The following is an 18,365-nucleotide window of genomic DNA, read 5'->3' as shown; positions in this document are numbered from 1 at the left end:
CTATTCTGATTATGATCCATAAGCCGACTGCCACTGTACTTCATCTCATCATATAATTGTATGTTATTGACCTTTTTCAATGGCTTCACCGATGTTCAGTGCAATTTCCACGTAATCTGTTTGACCACACCCTTCATTGTCTATCCATTGTGCCCTCTTAAGCCTCTCCTCCCTCTTTCCCAAATGTATTACCTCATCCTCCTTATCGTTACCTCCATAATTTGAAAAACCTCCACTGACTCTTTTTGTAGTTTTCTATGGCAGGGATTTTACTTCCCCACCATGGTGTGTGCCCTCCCCTCCGCACCCCACAACGGCCGTTGAGGTGGGCCATTTAAATTGCTGTTTATTTTGGTGGGTCTGCAATATGAACAGTTTAATATCCCCCTTAAAATATCAACAAAAAAACATTCATACAATTTAATTACTCTTCAGTAATTTTCAGGCTAATGCTTTATCTGAAGATACAGTTGAAGCTGAGTTGTAATTGGCTAATTCAGTTTTAATATGGTTTTGGACAATGTATATAGTTAGTGGCTTTCCTTAGGCTTTTTTCCCCATTTGGGTTAATGCTAATGTAATAATTCCAGGAGGTGCAGAGTGAAAGGCCAAACTGGTTTATTTTAAACTGAAAATAAAGCTGCTAGCACGGCACTCAAAACAAATGTCCCAGCCCAGGAGGGTCGGGAACTCCCGGTCCTCCACTGGGAGCCACAATGAAAGGTCCCGCTAATGAGTCCCAGCTGGGCAGGCTCCGCCCTATCACCATGGGAACTCGTTTCTACAAAAGTCCACAGGGAGATCAATCAGCGATCCCCCCTGGTGGAGTTATTACAGTTAATGACTAATACCCAATTTGTTTGCATTGATGGTAATTGAATTCTTCTTCTCCAATGAAATCTTTGCCCTCTGCCTTTATAATGTTGATACTGTTACATCCTTAACCAGGCTATTTCATATTTATTCAAATTAAAGTGACATTTCCAAATGTTTTCTTCAGGTGAGAAGCCCAGAATTCCTGACAGACCGCGACTCTCAAACATTGCAGCTGAAACTCCAGTTCTGCCAGCACCGCGCCTCGGCCTCAAGTATTATTCTTAATGATTCATTACTTTTTAGGTCTTTTGAAAAACTAAGGCCAAAAAAAAAGATTCTCTTTATTAGACTCCTGACGCCAATTAAAAGAAAATCAATACCTATTAACATTCAGTTTCTGTTCCCAGACCAGCGGTTTTGAGATTGCCAACTGCAAACCAACCAAGTAAGTTACAAATATACGCTCATTAGAACATGCTTATTTAAGACTGGGCTAAGTTTTTATTTGTTGTTTCAAAACAAAGTTGCTCAATGCTTTTAATGTCAGAAAAATTTGATTAATTTATAAACAGCAACATTCACCAATTAGTTTGATTATGTGATATAAATGGGGGGGGCACAAAATATTGGAAAGATTTCTAAGTGCCATTTGTGGCGGGTTTTGCAGCTCGATCAGTGAGTTCCACAACACTATCTAACCATACTTAGTCACTTTTTTTGGCCCTGGGGAATTTCTCCCCAGTCAAGCCCAAACATAGAGCGGGATTTACCGCCACATGTTTTTCGGCTCTCACCTTAAACCTATGCCTTCTAGTTTTAGAGTCCCTTACCTTTGGTAAAAGATGTTGACTATCTACCTTATCTATGCCCCTCAGTATTTTATAGACCTCTATAAGTTCACCCCTAAGCCTCCTACGCTCCAGGGAAAAAAGTCCCAGTCCATCCACCCTCTCATAACTCAAACCATCAAGTTCCAGTAGCATCCGAGTAAACATTTTCTGCACTCTTTCTGGTTTAATAAAATCCGATCTATAATGGGGTGGCCAGAACTGTACACAGTATTCCAAGTGTGGCCTTACTAATGTCTTGGACAACTTCAACAAGACGTCCCAACTCCTGTATTCAATGTTCTGACCAATGAAACCAAACATGCTGATTGCCTTTTTCACCACCCTATCCACCTGTGACTCCACTTTCAAGGAGCTATGAACCTGTACTGCTAGATCTCTTTGTTCTGTAACTCTCCCCAACACCTTACCATTAACTGAGTAGGTCCTGCCCCGATTCGATCTGCCAAAATGCATCACCTCACATTTACCAAAGTTAAACTCCTTTTGCCATTCATCGGCCCACTGGCCCGATTGACCAAGATCCCGTTGCAATCCTAGATAACCTTCTTCACTGTTCACTATGCCACCAATCTTGGTGTCATCTGCAAACTTACTCGCCATGCCTCCTAAATTCTCATCCAAATCATTAATATAAATAACAAATAACAGTAGACCCAGCACAGATTCCTGAGGCACACCACTGGTCACAGGCCTCCAGTTTGAATAACAACCCTCAACAACCACCCTCTCTCTTCTGGCATCAAGCCAATTTTGTATCCAATTAGCTACCTCATCCTTGGTCCCGTCAGATTTATCCTTGCCTACCATGAGGTACCTTGTCAAAGGCCTTGCTAAAGTCCATGTGGACATTGTCGACTGCCCTCATCTACCTTCTTGGTTACCCCTTCAAAAAATTAAATTCATGAGACATGATTTTCCACTCACAAAGCCTTGCTGACTGTCCCTAATCAGTCCTTGCCTCTCCAAAGGCCTGTGGATCCTGTCTCTCAGAATACCTCCTAACAACTTACCCACCACAGATGTTAGGCTCATCAGTCTGTAGTTCCCAGGCTTTTTCCTGCGGCCCTTCCTAAACAAAGGCACAACATTTATTACCCTCCAATCTTCAGGCAGCTCACCTGTGACTTGACGATTCAAGTATCTCTGCTGGGGGACCCGCAATTTCCTCCCCAGCCTCCCACAACATCCTGGGATACGTTTCATCAAGTCCCCGGGATTTATCTATCTTGCTGCGCTTTAAGACTTCCAGCACCTCCTTCTCTGTAATTTGGACACTACTCAAGACATCAATATTTATTTCCCCAAGTTCCCCAACATCCATGCCTTTCTCAACAGCAAATACCGGTGAGAAATATTCATTTTGGATCTCACCCATCTCTTGTGGATTTGCACATTCTAACCTTGTAGATCCTTAAGAGGCCCTATTCTCTCCCTTGTTACTCTTTTGACCTTTATGTATTTGTAAAAGCTCATTGGATTCTCCTTTGCCTTATCTGCCAGAGCAATCTCATGTCCCCTTTTTGCCCTCCTGATTTCTTTCTTAAGTCTACTCCGACAACCTCTATACTCTTCAAGGGATCCACTTGATCCCAGCTGCCTATGCCTCCTTTTTGACCAGGGCCTCAATATCCTGAGTCATCCAGGGTTCCCTAGTCATCCAGCCTTGCCCTTCACTCTAAAAGGAATGTACTTACCCTGAACCCTGGTTAACACACTTTGCAAGCCTCCCAGTTGCCAGCCTTCCCTTTGCCTGCCAAAAGACTCCCCAATCAACTTTTGAAAGTTCCTGTCTAATACCATCAAACTTGGCCTTGCCCCAATGTAGAATTTTAACTTTTGAGCCAGACCTATCATTCTCCATAGCTATCTTTTAAACCAATGGAATTATGTCACTGGTCCCAAAATGATCTCTCACTAACGCTTCTGTCACCTGCCCTTCCTTATTTCCCAAGAGGAGGTCAAGTTTTGCCCCTCTCTGGTCAGGCCATCCACAAACTGAATGAAGAATTCCTCCTGAATATATTCAACAAACCCTTTCCCTGGCTACCATCTTGCTCTTTATATACATATAAAAAGCCTTGGGATTTTCCTTAATCTTGTTTGCCAATGACTTTTTGTGACCCCTTTTAGCCCACCTGACTCCTTGCTCAAGTTCCTTCCTACTTTCCTTATATTCCTACCAGGTTTTGTCTGTTTCCAGCCTTGTAGCCCTTACAAATGCTTCCTTTTTTTTTTGGACGAGGCTCACAATATCCCTCGTTATCCAAGGTTCCTGAAACTTGCCATACTTATCCTTCTTCCTCACAGGAACATGCTGTCCTGAATTTCTATCAACTGACTTTTGAAAGTCTCCCACATGCCAGATGTGGATTTACCCTCAAACATCCGCCCCCAATCTAAATTTGTCAGTTCCAACCTAATATCGTTATCATTAGCCTTTCCCCAATCCAATACTTTCACTCGAGGATGACTCTCATCTTTATCTAACATTACCTTAAAACTTACTGAATTATGGTTACTGTTCCCGAAATGCTGCCCTACTAAAACTTCGACCACATATGACTGAAAGCTGGTATTAAGGGTTGGATTTTTCCACCCAGTCATCATGAAAAGGTGGAAAATCTAACCTTTTTGTGTACTGTCCTTTTAAAACAATTATGGTTATCTTTTGTGTGCTATAAACTCCGTGCACTCATTTATATTCAGCATATCTGCATTGATTTTTGAAATACTTCTAATGTTGCATACTTGTCTATGCTGGACTGCTGAGTTAATTATGTCACAATTCTAGTAAAATAATTTGCTACTTTAATCTTTGAAACCAAGGGGGAGATTCTCCAGCTTCCCAACCATGTGTTTCTCGGCAGTTATAAGCGGTACAACATTCGTTAGCGGCGGGATTCTCTGCTCCCACCACTATCAATAGGAATTCCCATTGAAGCCACCCCATACTGACAGGAAACCCGAGGGCGGGGATGCGCTTCCAACGGAACTAGAGGATTCCACTGCCAATGAATGGCCAGAGAATTCCGGTCCATGTAGTAATGTATAGATAGCTGATAGAATCAGAAAATATATACCTTTTTAACTTCAAAGTTGTTTTGAAGAAATTAGACCCATGACAATGTATCTTTTGTAGCCACTCTAACAGAGTGGTTACAAAATATTTTAAGTTTGGAGTGCAGCTACAGACTGGAGATGAGTAAACACAAAACACAAAAGTGCCAGGAACTATCTGTATGTGGTCAGTGTTATGAGGAGAGTTAATAAATCTTACCTCGACATCAAATCTTCAGTCTGTCCCAAGGGCACCTGCGCATCTTCCAGTTGGCAGGACATCAAGAGGTACAGCAATAGCGATAGATTGTAATAGATGCCAGTGGATTGGTGTACCCAATGTACAAATTCCATGGAAAATGCAAACAGGAGATTGGAAATGTCTCCTTCCTTCTCATTAAATAAACCCAGTTTAGCATTATGGAGGCATACCAGGAAATCTTCAGTGTGCCTCTTTTTCCTCATTTATATTCAGAGACCCTGGGCGTCATTCTCCGACCCCCCGCCGGGTCGGAGAATGGCCGTAGGCCGCAGTGAATCTCGCCCCCCGCCGAAGTCTCCGGTACCGGAGATTGGGCAGGGGCGGGAATCGGGCCGCGCCGGTTGGCGGGACCCCCCGCTGAATTCTCCAGCCCAGATGGGCCGAAGTCCCGCCCAGAAATTGCCTGTCCCGCCGGCGTAAATCAAACATGGTATTTACCGGCGGGACCAGGCGGCATGGGCGGGCGGCGATCTGACCCCGGGGGGTGCCCCCACGGTGGCCTGGCCCGCGATCGGGGCCCACCGATCCGCGGGCGGGCCTGTGCCGTGGGGGCACTCTTTCCCTTCCGCCTCCGCCACGGCCTCCACCATGGCGGAGGCGGAAGTGACTCTCCCCACTGCGCATGCGCCGGGAAACTGTCAGCGGTCGCTGACGCTCCCGCGCATGCGCCGCATTTCCGCGCCAGCTGGCGGGGCAACAAACGCCATTTCTGCCAGCTGGCGGGGCGGAAATCCCTCCAGTGTCGGCCTAGCCCCTCAATGTTGGGGCTAGGCCGCCAAAGATGCGGAGCATTCCGCACCTTTGGGCCGGCGCGATGCCCGTCTGATTGGCGCCGTGTTTGGCGCCAGTCGGCGGACATCGCGCCGTTGGGGGAGAATTTTGCCCCCTTATTCTAATGTTCATTGTGCAAAATAACCACTTTAACTAATTATTTCCTAACTATTGTTCTTTTAGACCTTCCAGAAATCCCAAACAGACCAAATGGAATTTTGGTACGACCTAGTGTTCCTGCACATCCTCACAGCCTGAATTCAAGTTTGGAACAGGTATAGCCTCAATAACCAATGTATGTTATCAGTGTCATAAACAGCATCAGAAATGAAAGAAATGTTTCTCAATTCTGTTGCAAATTTGGACCACTTCTGTGTCTTCTACTAAGTCAATATTAATTCCTTTCACAACACCTAATCTTAAAGATATTTTTCTACTCCATATACAATGCTTGGAGAGTATTATTCCACTGTACCACAAAGAAGTTGCCCGCTGTTACCACACTTAACCAACAAGTGAGAAGAATTACAGCCAAAACACTTACCTTGCAGCACCACGTCTCCATTACTCAAAGGAGAATAGCTGTAACCTACATCTGGTTCCCACAGATCCATTAGCGACAAGCCATTCATAGCTTTCTTGTAGTGGTCCATGTTTAACAGCTTCTACCAACTATCTTCAGCTTTGATTCATTCATTTCCCTTCACAGTTCAGTGACCTAAGTGGTGAAACCCCAATATAATAATAATAATCTTTTTATTGTCACAAGTAGGCTTACATTAACACTACAATGAAGTTACGGTGAAAAGCCCCTAGTCACCACATTCCGGCGCCTGTTAGGGTACACAGAGGGAGAATTCAGAATGGCCAAATTACCTAACAGCACGTCTTTCGGGACTTGTGGGAGGAAACCGGAGCACCCAAAGAAACCCATACAGACAGGGGGAGAACATGCAGACTCCACACAGACAATGACCCAAGCCTGGAATCAAACCTGGGACCATGGAGCTGTAAAGCAACAGTGCTAACCACTGTGCTACCATGCTGCCCTTCTTGGGGACAGACTGAAAGTGTTCTGCAAAGCGGTCACCCAGTCAGCGTTTCGTCTCTCCAATGTAGAGTAGAGAGTAAATATATTTTAAATATTACTTTCAAGGGGTGAGGGCATCACTGGCTAGGCCAACGTTTATTGTCCATCCTAATTGCCCTCAAGGTGGTGGTGAGCTACCTGGTTAAACCACTGTATCCCATGTGGTGTAAGCACACCCACGTGGCTGATAGGAACGGAGTTCCAGGAATTTGATCCCGTGACTGGGAAGGAACGGTGATGTCGTTCCAACTCAGAATTGGGGTGTGGCGGGGGAAGCTTTCAGGTGGTCCCCTTTTGCTTACGGATAGTAGAGTTTCATTCTTCCTAAAATTCATGCTTTTTCACAACTCTATCAATTTGTCTTCCAACTTCTGTATTTCTCTCTGAATTCATTCTCCTATACTGCCTTTAAAGTTCTCCTGTTATGTATATATATTTACTCTATCTTTTACATCCATCGCCTCAGTGGCATTCTTCCATATCCATAGCACAGTGATTAGTGCTGTTGCTTCACAGCGCCAGTGACCCTGGTTCGATTCCCAGCTTGGGTCACTGTCTGTGCGGAGTCTGCACGTTCTCCTCGTGTCTGCGTGTGTTTCCTCTGGGTGCTCCGGTTTCCTCCCACAAGTCCTGAAAGATGTGCTTGTAAGGTGAATTGGGCATTCTGAATTCTCCCTCGGTGTACTTGAAGGGACGCCATAGTGTGGAGACTTGGGATTTTCACAGTAACTTCATTGCAGTGTTAATATAAGCCTACTTGTGATACTAATAAAGATTATTATCCTCATTCCATCCTATTTCTGCAACCTCCTTCTGTTCTGAGTACTCTATACCTCTGACTCTGGCTTCTTCAGGACCACCCTTCCTTCACCTTCAGTTACCAGAGTCCTTTGCATTATTTAACTACATTTCTCCACTTCCCTGTTAAAGAATGAAAGGTTATAAAATAATTGTGTAGTGGATGTTAGAACAATTTCATTTTGAATATTCTATTACTGGCAGGATCCCAGTGTTGATGGAAAAGCATGGTTTGCAAATCATTGTGACCGAAAAACTGCAGAAGAGGCTTTAAACAAATTTAATAAGGTAAGAGTCAATTTCTACCAGTTAGTTTTACAGAATTTCAGTCATGATAAAGCTAAATATATTGTTTTTATATATGGCAAAACAGGATGGATCCTTCCTCATAAGAAAAAGCTCAGGGCAGGACTCAAAGCAGCCATATACATTAGTTGTGTTGTACAGAAGAAGAGTCTATAATATTCCTGTTCGCTATATTGAACTAACAGAAGAGTACGCCTTAGGCAAAGAGAAGATTGGTGAAGAGGTGAGTGATTTACTGTATTTTCACTTCAAGTTCTATGGATAACCAGATACTTTATATTTATTGTACTTTCCACGTGGATAGTATAATTTGAGGAATATAATCCACTTTGTGTTTAAACTACACAACTAACCTTCATCAACCACAATATACTGATATGTGACATATTAAGACAGTTTGTTTACTGCGGTATATTTTTCGATATGCTAACTACTGTCAACAGTGGCTACATTAGAGGAAGATCAATGCATGGAGTGAAATTAAGTCAGTTGATAATGTAAGTGAAAAAGTCAGTCTTAGTATAAATGAATATGACAGATATTTCATCGCTTAGAAGTTTTTAACCTTGTTTTTGTATAAGGCTCAACTTTTACAGTTCAATGTCACCTCCAGGTTAATCTGTTCATTTTAGATTTGATTTGGAAGTACTCCAGGAAAACTCTCAGAAATCTTAGTGGTTGATGTTCCGTGAGTGTTCCACTCATCACCAAATCTAACTCCAGCAGCAGATCAGCACAACTCCCAGGAAAATGGCAGAAAAGGCATTTTCCTAGGGGTTCTGTTGGGCAGCAGGAGCTGAGTGGAAGCACCCCTCCACCTCGGTCCCATAGAATGTTAATCAATAGTCTTCATAGGATCAAGAAGCAGGGGTGGGCCATTCAGCCCCTCGAACCTGCTCCGCCATTTAAAAAGATCTTCCTACCAAATGCATCACCTCACACTTCTCTGCATTGAACTTCATCTGCAACCTGTCTGCCCACTCCACCAACTTGTCCATGTCCTTTCGAACTTCTACACTGTCCTCTTCACAGTTCATAATACTTACAAATTTTGTGCATCCGCAAGCTTTGAAATTGTTCCCTGCTGGGGAGGCACAGTGGTTAGCACTGCTGTTTCATGGAGCCAAGGACTTGGGTTCGATCCTGGCCCCGGGTCACTGTCCATGTGGAGTTTCCACATTCTCCCCATGTCTGCGTGGGTCTCACCCCCACAAATCCAAAGATGTGCAAGGTAGGTGGATTGGCCATGCTAAAATTGCCCCTTAATTGGAAAAAAAAAAGAATTGGGTATTTTAAATTTATTTTTTAAAAAGAAATTGCTCCCTGCACACCAAGGTCCAGATTATTATAATATTTATCAGCAAAAGCACGAGTCCAATACAGACCTCTGGAGGACACCACTACAGACCTTCCTCTAGCCCGAAAAAAATCCATTAACCGTTACTCTCTGCTTCCTATTATTCAGCCAGTTTTGTATCCACATTTCTACTGTCCCTTTTATTCCAGAAGCTATAACGTTTCTCACAAATCTGTTGTGTAGCACTGTATCAAATGCCTTCTGAAAATCCACATTGACATTTTGCAATCAACATTACCCTCATCAACACTTTGTTACTTTCTCAAAAAACTCCAGCAAGTTAGTTAATCGTGATTTTCCCTTCAGAAATCTATGCTGGCTTTTCCAAATCAACCCACATTTTTCCAGGTGGCCACAAATTCTATCCCGAATAATTGTTTCTGGAAGCTTGCCTACCACTGATGTTAAAGTGACTGGTCTGGAGTTGCTGGGGCTATCCTTATAATCTTTTTCGAACAAGAGCATAACATTTGCAATTCTGCAGTCCTCTGGCACCTCCCCTGAATCTAGAGAAGACGGGAAGATTGTGGCCAGTGCCACTGCACTTTCCATTCCCATGTCCTTCAAAATCCTTGGATGGATCTCATCCGGTCCCAGGGCATTTCCAACTTTAAGTACTGAGAGACTATTCAACACTTCATCAATTTTGATCCCTTCTAGGGAGAGAGTTTCCTCGATTCACCATGTCCGAGGTAGCATCTACCTCCTTAGTAAAGATGAATGCAAAGTATTCATTTAATACCTCAGCCTCCATGTGGAAATTCCTTTTTCGGTCCCTAATCGGCCCTACTCATCGACGACTGTTTAGATGGCGCTTCATGTTCCTGTCCGGACCTCCTGTCTTGACCTGGAACAACTGATCAATTTTGTTTTCGCTTTCAACCCCTCTATCACCTTCTCATGATCCATCTCCAACACTTCGCTCCCCTTCCTTTAACTCTCTATTTTCATTTCTGGGGATCAACTGTCCACTAGTATCCATTGCAAACACACCAACTCCGACAGCTACCTCGACTACAGCACTTCACACCCCACATCCTGTAAGGACTCTGTTATAACCCTCCGCAAAGGACTTATGGGGTGGGAATGATTGTCTTCTCCGTGTCCCTTGTGGAATACGAGCCCCATCGTTAAGGAGATGAGGGAAACTCAATCTCTATTGTGTATAAGGTCGGCCAGTTCGGCACCAACCATTAGATCAGGTTGGGAACTATGGGAGCTATTTATTATAGCCTTGTAAATCATAGAATAAACCTATATTTCTTGGACTCAACGTGACTTCATGAAACTGGCGACGAGGAGTAAACTGGGTTTCTGCCGATGCTGCAGCGCTGTCGGTTGAGCCATCTCCCTGACTCGATGGATTCAGGTTGGAACCAGTTTCTTTCGCCATGCCTCTGTCGATATGTTTGACACTGGAATCAACATGCAAAGCGGATGGCTATTTCTTTTATATGAATAACATCACGGAGAACAATCGGCTAACCGCTTGTGTCGCCCATATGTAAAAGGGTAATTCAGTGTCTTAAGCACTCGGAGGTGCCCGATGCCCACACCTTCGACCAGCTTGTCCATTATCAGTGGTATCATTTTAACAAGGCGGAAAGATCCCCAGGTGAGTCAGTCACCAAGTTTGTCCCGGCGAAGAAACATTGCCGAGTTCGGTGAGTATGGAACAGTTTTATCTGAAATGTCCTGCGATCATCTGGTCTGTGGCATCAACAATGTGGAAATGCAGAGAAAGCTCTTGGCCGAGCCCTCCCCAAATCTGCAACAAGCGCTACAACTTTCCTTATCCCGTGAGACTGCTGAACATGGGATGCAGGAAATACAGAGGATAGAGGTGAACACCATAGGGCGCGGTCCCCCCCACATTGCTTCCCCCACCCAGTCTGACCGCCGAAGAGACTCTGGCCTATGGCTGCAGCCCCAGCCTTCATGGTGGGAAACGTTCCCAGGTTCTGCCGAGGGGGATTCAGGTCCATCACGATGTGCAGCCACCTGCCCAGGCGCAACCACAAGCAGCAAGGGCCCAACAGTCCTGGCACCTTGGCAGGGGTAGGTGTCTGCCTCAGGACCAGACATATTATCTGGGTGAACCGGGCAAATAGGCCGCGATGCACTGGAATAGAGTGGCGCCGCCCCATGTGGCTCCCATTCGGGTTCCAGTTCAGGTGAACGGCCATTTATTAAACAGCCATGGAGTTGGATAATGGGATGACGGTTTCTGTTGTGACAGAGCACCTTTGATTGCATAGGGTGGCGTGCAGACTTTGACCTTGGTGGCTCGGTTGGCCACATATACAGGGGAGCAGCTCAGTATTGTTGGCACGTCATTGACTCCGATGGTTTATGGGCACCAGTCGGCTCATTAGCAGACCCTATCCGGTTGGGCCACGATTGGTTACACCATGGACTGGCAGCACATTCTCCAAGTAGGGTCTGGTGGCCTGTGCGGGGTACTCGGCAAGTACCCTGAAGTCTTCCAGCCCATAAAAGGGGCCGTGAATCGCTACCCTATACCCCGCATCGAGGACCTATATGCTAAGTTGGCTGGTAATGCTTGTTCACGAAACTAGCTATGAGTAATGCAAATCTGCAGCGCGAACTTGACACATCCTCCCGCAAGTACGTTCCAATAAATATGCCCAAGGGACTCTACGAATACACCCGGCTGCCTTTCGGGCCATCATCGGCATGTGCGATCTTCCTGCACATCATGGAAAATATCCTGAAGGGCTTCGTCGGGAGCAGCCGATCACTTTTGGCTCTCGTACACTGGTAGCGACCGAATGTAAATGCGTACAGATGGAGGAGGAGGGTATGACCGTGGTCGTCGGGTGAAAACGTTTCACAATATGTGCCATTTCTTCATTGTTACAGAGAATACGCCCTTGCTAGGTCTCTTCCGCGAGGACAAGGCAATCTCGCCCGTTGCCTATGCAGGAATCCAGTGCTGAGCCCTGTTGATGGCTGCAGGTTACTCACATTGCGCATGTCGACATGGTGCGCTGTCTCGCCTTGCCAGCTGATGCTGCCCCGCCCCGCACCAGTTGGATGAAGTAGTCGCCGTGTTGAATTTCATGGACTCCCTGTGGTCACCGCATTGTGTGTCAATGACTGGACACAGACTGACCGCATACTTGCCAAGGTGCGGCATCTAGTGGTTTATGGTGGCCAGCATCGACAGTTGCCGAGCGATTTACGGGTCTGCTCCTCAGAGTTGTCTGAACTGAGTGTGGTGCTCGACTGTGGGGCAAGCGGGTTGTTATCCCTGCGAAAGGTCAAGAGTTTGTCTTGAAAGACCTTCATAATTGTGAAGATGTTGGCGCACAACTATGCCTGGTGGGCAGGCCTGGATACCAACAGAGAGAAGATAGCTCAGCAGTGTTCCATTTGTCAGGAGTACCAGAGCTCCCTTCAGCCACACCCCTTCACCCTTAGGAGTGGCCAGGTTGCCCTTGGGCTCGAGCACACGCCGACTTTGCTGGTCTGTTCCTGGGCTTGATGTTTCTTTTTTTTTAAATAGACGCCCATTCCAAGTGGATAGAGGTTCACAATATGACGGCAAGTACCTCCTGTGCGACCGCTGTGCAGTTGCGTACCTCTTTCTCGACGCAGGGTTGTCCTGAGGTCCTTGTCACGGTGCTTCTTTCACAAGTGAGGGGTTCTCGGTGTTCCTGAAGGCCAACGGGATTCGACAGGTGTGTACTGCCTCGTACCACCCGACGTCGAACAGGTTGGCAGAGCGGGTCGTGCAGGCGTTTAAACGGGGGCGCCAGAAGCAGACTTCAGGTTCGATGGATAAAAGGCTGGCTCATTTTCTATTCTCCTATTGGACCACGTCACATGTGGTGATTAGGGTTGCCCCGGCTGAGATGCTCGTGGGCCGAGGTTTTTGTACCCACCTTGTGCGGTTTCCTGATATCAGTGTGAATGTGTGCAGTAACCAGGAGCTGCAAGGGCTTGCCCGGTTCAGCGTCAACCACCACGGCAATTCAGCAGGTGACACTGTAATCATCCGCAATTTAGCTGACGGCGCGCACTGGCTCATGTGCGACCTGTCCTGGATTGACCCCACCACATAACCGCATAGCGGACCACCCGTCGTGGATGTCTTGACGCCTACATTTGGGACGTCTCTGCGGATTCCGGCATGGCAACAGAGGCTTCTGATGCACATTTCATTGTGCAGCTCCCCCCCCCCCCCCCCCCAGCTGAGGAGCAGCACAGTAGCACAGTGGTTAGCACAGTTGCTTCACAGCTCCAGGGTCCCAGGTTCAATTCTCGGCTTGGGGCACTGTCTGTGTGGTCTGCACTTTCTCCCCATGTCTGCGTGGGTTTCCTCCCACATTTCAAAGATGTGCAGGTTAGATGGATTGGCCATGCTAAATTGCCCTTAGTGTTAGGTTAGGTGGGGTTACTGGGTTACAGGAATAGGGTAGAGGTGTGGGGTGTTCTTTCCAAGGGTCGATGCAGACTCGATGGGCCAAATGGCCTCCTTCTGCACTGTAAATTCTATGTCTATGTCTATCCACCCAGTGTTCAGTAGGAAGCAGTGTTCCCCTTCGTGGTATATGCCACCAGGCCTCGGATACACAACGTTTTGCCTGCACCAAAGAGAGTCCAGCGTCCTCTTCCTCATCCACGGCCATCGAGGGGGGGAATTTAGGGGGGGGGGGGGAAATGTCATAACCCACCACACAGGACTTACAGGGCAGGAATGATTGCCTTCCCCATGTCCCTTGCGGAATACGAGCTCCCTTGTTAAGGGAGGGAGGGGGGGGGGGGGGAACTCAACCTATATTATATCTAAGGTCAGCCAGTTTGGCACAAACCATTAGACATGATTGGTAACTACCAGGAGCTGTGTATTATAGCCTTGCAAATAAACCTACGTTTCTTTGATACAACTCGGTGGACTCTCCATGACTTCATAAAAGGTTCCTTCCCATTGTCTCAGTTCCTTTGCCTCCATTGCATCTGTTCCAGTGATTCTACTTTCCATAATGATGCTGTTGACATGTCTTCATTCTTCCTTAATCCTGGTTTCCCCACACACTGTGGTTGACAGGCTCTGAACCTTTTCTGACCCATGTCCTGCACCTATGCTCTCATCCCTTGCCCTCCCTACCCAAACCAGGATAGGGCCCCATTGTCCACACTTGTGGCACAGTGGTTAGCACTGCTGCCTCACTGCAACAAGGTCCCAGGTTCGATCTCTGCTCTGGGGCACTGTCCATGTGGAGTTTTCACATTCTCCCCATGTTTGCGTGGGTTTCGCCCCCACAACCCAAAGACGTGCAGGCTAGGTGGATTGGCCACGCTAAATTGCCCCTTAATTGGAAAAAAGAATTGGTTACTCTTTAAAAAAAAATGTAAAAACTTTACTCTTCTCTATACTTGTGCTTTCTGTCCTTCCCAGTGTTTTGTTCATCCTGGTATTCCTTTCTAATATTTTACCTGGGTTCTCACAACCCTGCCAAGTTACCTTAAAGCCCTACTGACAGCTTGGCAAAATGCCCTGCAAGGAACTCAGTCCCAGCTCTGTTCAGGTGCAACCCCTCTGGCTTGTACAAGTGCCATCTTCCCCAGAACCAGTCACAGTGTCCCAAGAATCTAAAGACGTCCCTCCTGCACCATCTTTCCAGCCACTCATTCATCTGTCTTATGTTTCTATTTCTGTACTCACTTACACATGGCACTGGGAATAATCTTTTGAGGTCCTGCTTGCTAATTTTCAACCTTAGTTGCCTAAATTCTGATTGCAGGACCCCCAACCCCCTTCCTATCCAACTCATTGGTATCAGTGTGGACCATGACATCTGGCTGTTCACTCTCCCCCAGAAGGATGTCCTGCAGCTGCTCTGTGACATCCTTGACCCTGGCACCAGAGAGGCAACACAGTCTTGGGAGTCACGTCTACACAGAAAAGCCCGTCTGTCCCATGGCTAACAAATCCCCTGTCACTATTGCTCTTCCCTTTTTCTTCCTCCACACATTTGCTGGTCCAGTGTGGACCATGGCATTCCACAGAGAAACAAACATGTTGGCAACAAATACCTTTGAAAGCAGCATAATTATGAAGCATGCATTAAATATAATTATGGGGAAAATTTGTGGCACATATTCAACTTTTGTTCCAAATTAAAAATGATTGCATGCACCATATATACACAGATGTGTCAAATGTTGATAATCCTCTTATATTTTTAAATAATCTTTGTCATCAGGAGAAAATGGTCTCAGCGTTTGAGTTGCTCTGTTAATCAAGCTAGTTCTCAATATACAGTTATGGGTCTAGGATGGCAATTTAAATGCATGCTGGCAAAATGCTCAACTAATTCATTTGACAACAGAATTCACAAACACTGTACCATACTTGGTGTGACAATTCAAAACAATACTCAGATGTAGCTTGAAAATGATGTAAACTTCACAGCAACAAAACTGAATTAATTGTAGGTTGTGCCAAAGCTTTATAATGGACTGTCAGACTGCACCTCGAGTACGGTTTTCAGTTCTGCTTATATTAAAAAATATTGCAGATGGTGTAGAAAAGGACAAACCTAGTCCCACGTGTGAAAGGAAGAGGGAAAGAGTAGGGAAATTTTAATTATTTAGTATGAAAATGTGTTTCAGGTGATGCGTTCATTACATGTACATAAAATTTCATATTGACCCAGATTTTGCAGTCAAAATGGTACTTCAAATTCAATCAAGTATAAGAATATGATGAAATAATTTCAAATAGTGAGAAAGTAAATGTTAAATTAATGAAGAACATTCTTATTTGCAGTGATAAGCAATTTGAAATGATTTGCCAGGCAGGATAGAGCAAAATCCATTAGATGAGTTCAGAATTAAGTTCAGAATCTCCAATAACAGGAGATTTGAAGAATTCAAGAGATAAGCTTTAATAGCCTTTTTCGCTACGATTCTCCATTTATTTTTAAAAATAAATTTAGAGTACCCAATTTTTTTTTCCCAATTAAGGGGCAATTTAGCAAGGCCAATTCACCTAACCCGCACATCTTTTTGGGTTGTGGGGGTGAGACCCATGCACATAGGGACAGTTACCCGGGGCCAGGATCGAACCCGGGTCCTCTTGCCGTGAGGCAGCAGTGCTAACCACTGTGTCACCATGCTGCCCTTACAATTCTCCATTTCTAACTTCAGCTTTCTTTTACATATTATTTACCACTTAGGCCACGTGGTCTGGAATTCCGTCACTAAACGTGTCTGGCCTCTCCACCAACCCTTCCCAAAATCTACCTCTTTGACTAATCAATGAGTCATCACTCATGATATTTTCCACCTTTTGGTTTGCCACCCTCTTTTCAATAAAATAAAATCTCACTGTGGTGTCTTGGGATATTCTTGGACATTAAAGGCTCTATATATGAAGAAGCTATTTTTGCTCTGGTTTTACATTTTTTTATTTTTATTTTTAAAAAAAGGACACCGGAGGGGCTAACAGTCTATTTTGTTTTTCTCCATCTAGCGGTTTTCCAGTGTTGCTGACATAATTGAAAGCCATCAAAAGAATCCCTTGGTGCTCATTGACAGCCAAAACAACACAAAAGATTCTACCAAATTGAAGCATCCAGTCAAAGTTTCATAATACATGTAGTTAGATGCGACTGTCTGAATGGATTGATTATTTCTCATTTCCATCTCATACGACTGTTTCTTCTTTCAAACCATCAAAAACATTTTGAATAAATTTTCCAAGTTATAGAAATCCATACAACGAGGCTCAAAAGGGAGAAGAATTGGGTAAACCCTACATCAGCAGCAGACTAATGTACAACACAAGTGTTTTTAAGAGTGCAAATTAGTAATTTACATATCAAAGCATGTTTTTAAAGCCACTGTACAGTTACAAGATCTGGACAGGGTCTCCTCCCCAGATCACATAAGAAAGAGGGCATGGTTTACAAAACCTTGAACAAAGATGTGTGCTGTAAATGTTTAACCTTAATGAATTAAACTGTAACCAGTTTACTGCTTTTTGCCAAAGTTTAGACAGTAAATATTCTCATTCCAATTTCTAATCATCTTTAGTATTTCATAAGATGTATTTTAACAAGTCATAAGAATATTTAAATGTTGCTAAGAAGTAATTGATACAGAGTGAAATACAAAATAAAATAAAGGTTAGCAACACAACTGTGGTGCAATGAGCTTTTCATCTCCAGATACTGGATTCAAAAGCAACCTAGGCTGTTGGAATGAAACCATCTATTCATTCTAAGGGTCTGTCATGAGAGGAGTTTGAGCAGACTAAATTCCACCCTTGTTCATAGACCAACAGCATGAAATCACCTAAAAATTGTCACTAGTTGACACCATCAGTCAGAGACAAAGTAGCTAGCGTAAAGAAGGGAAAATGTATGCCAATCCTGTGGGTGGCATTCTCTGAATGGAGATTTAGTATTCGAGAACTTAAAGAACTGAGCTCTAAATGCAAGTGTGCCACATTGATCATAGGAATTTCTAATGATGACATTGTGTGCCTGAAATCAGAAGTGCTCCATTCCCTGACACGACTATCGCTTATCGATTAAGTCAAAATTTGAAAACGTTTTTCATAGAAGTTGTTCATTTAGAATAAACCTGGCCACTTTACTTGCATGAATACGCAACTTGAAATTACGAAATACTTTTGATTATGTTCTAGAATGCATTACATATATTTTAATTTTATTGTAAAACAGAAAACACAAGCTCAAAATCCCACTATGCCTGTTTGAGTTTTAAACAATGATTAAAGTGACCATGAAAAGAAAAACCCACTAGTTCACCAATGTCCTTTAGGAAAAGAAATGTCAGCTTTGCCAGTGCCAACCACATTAAAAATTGTTAACTCTTGGTGAGCACAATAATGTGTCTGTGGAGATCCAAAATTTTATTTTGAACGAAAACAATGATTTAGCCACCACATTGAACCCTGCGCGGATGTGGGTGTGCCGATTAAATTGTGGGAACGGACAAAATTGCTATCCAAGCGGCTCGCTCCTGCTGGCGAGTTCTGGATCTCGCCCAAATATGGCG

The 18,365-nt window shown here is 44.6% G+C and overlaps 1 protein-coding gene across 8 annotated transcripts in view; it reads left to right on the top strand.

Annotated features, from left to right (window-relative positions):
* The window catches only part of blnk (B cell linker), a 393,983-nt gene extending 376,503 nt beyond the window's left edge, over positions 1–17,480 (top strand). For all 8 annotated transcript variants that reach the window (XM_072479109.1, XM_072479107.1, XM_072479108.1 and 5 more), the window contains 6 exons: positions 1,001–1,088; positions 1,224–1,261; positions 5,941–6,032; positions 7,850–7,933; positions 8,019–8,174; positions 16,813–17,480. In XM_072479109.1, coding sequence (XP_072335210.1) covers positions 1,001–1,088; positions 1,224–1,261; positions 5,941–6,032; positions 7,850–7,933; positions 8,019–8,174; positions 16,813–16,932 — 578 coding nt within the window. In that variant the 3' untranslated portion in view covers positions 16,933–17,480. The remainder of the gene's footprint in view (positions 1–1,000; positions 1,089–1,223; positions 1,262–5,940; positions 6,033–7,849; positions 7,934–8,018; positions 8,175–16,812) is intronic.
* The last annotated feature ends 885 nt before the right edge of the window (positions 17,481–18,365 follow it).

Source organism: Scyliorhinus torazame, chromosome 16, assembly GCF_047496885.1.
Source record: "Scyliorhinus torazame isolate Kashiwa2021f chromosome 16, sScyTor2.1, whole genome shotgun sequence".
In the NCBI taxonomy this organism is placed as follows: Eukaryota; Metazoa; Chordata; class Chondrichthyes; order Carcharhiniformes; family Scyliorhinidae; genus Scyliorhinus; species Scyliorhinus torazame.
The sequence above is the reverse complement of the archived record's forward strand: the minus strand, read 5'-3'. Positions and strand labels throughout refer to the sequence as shown.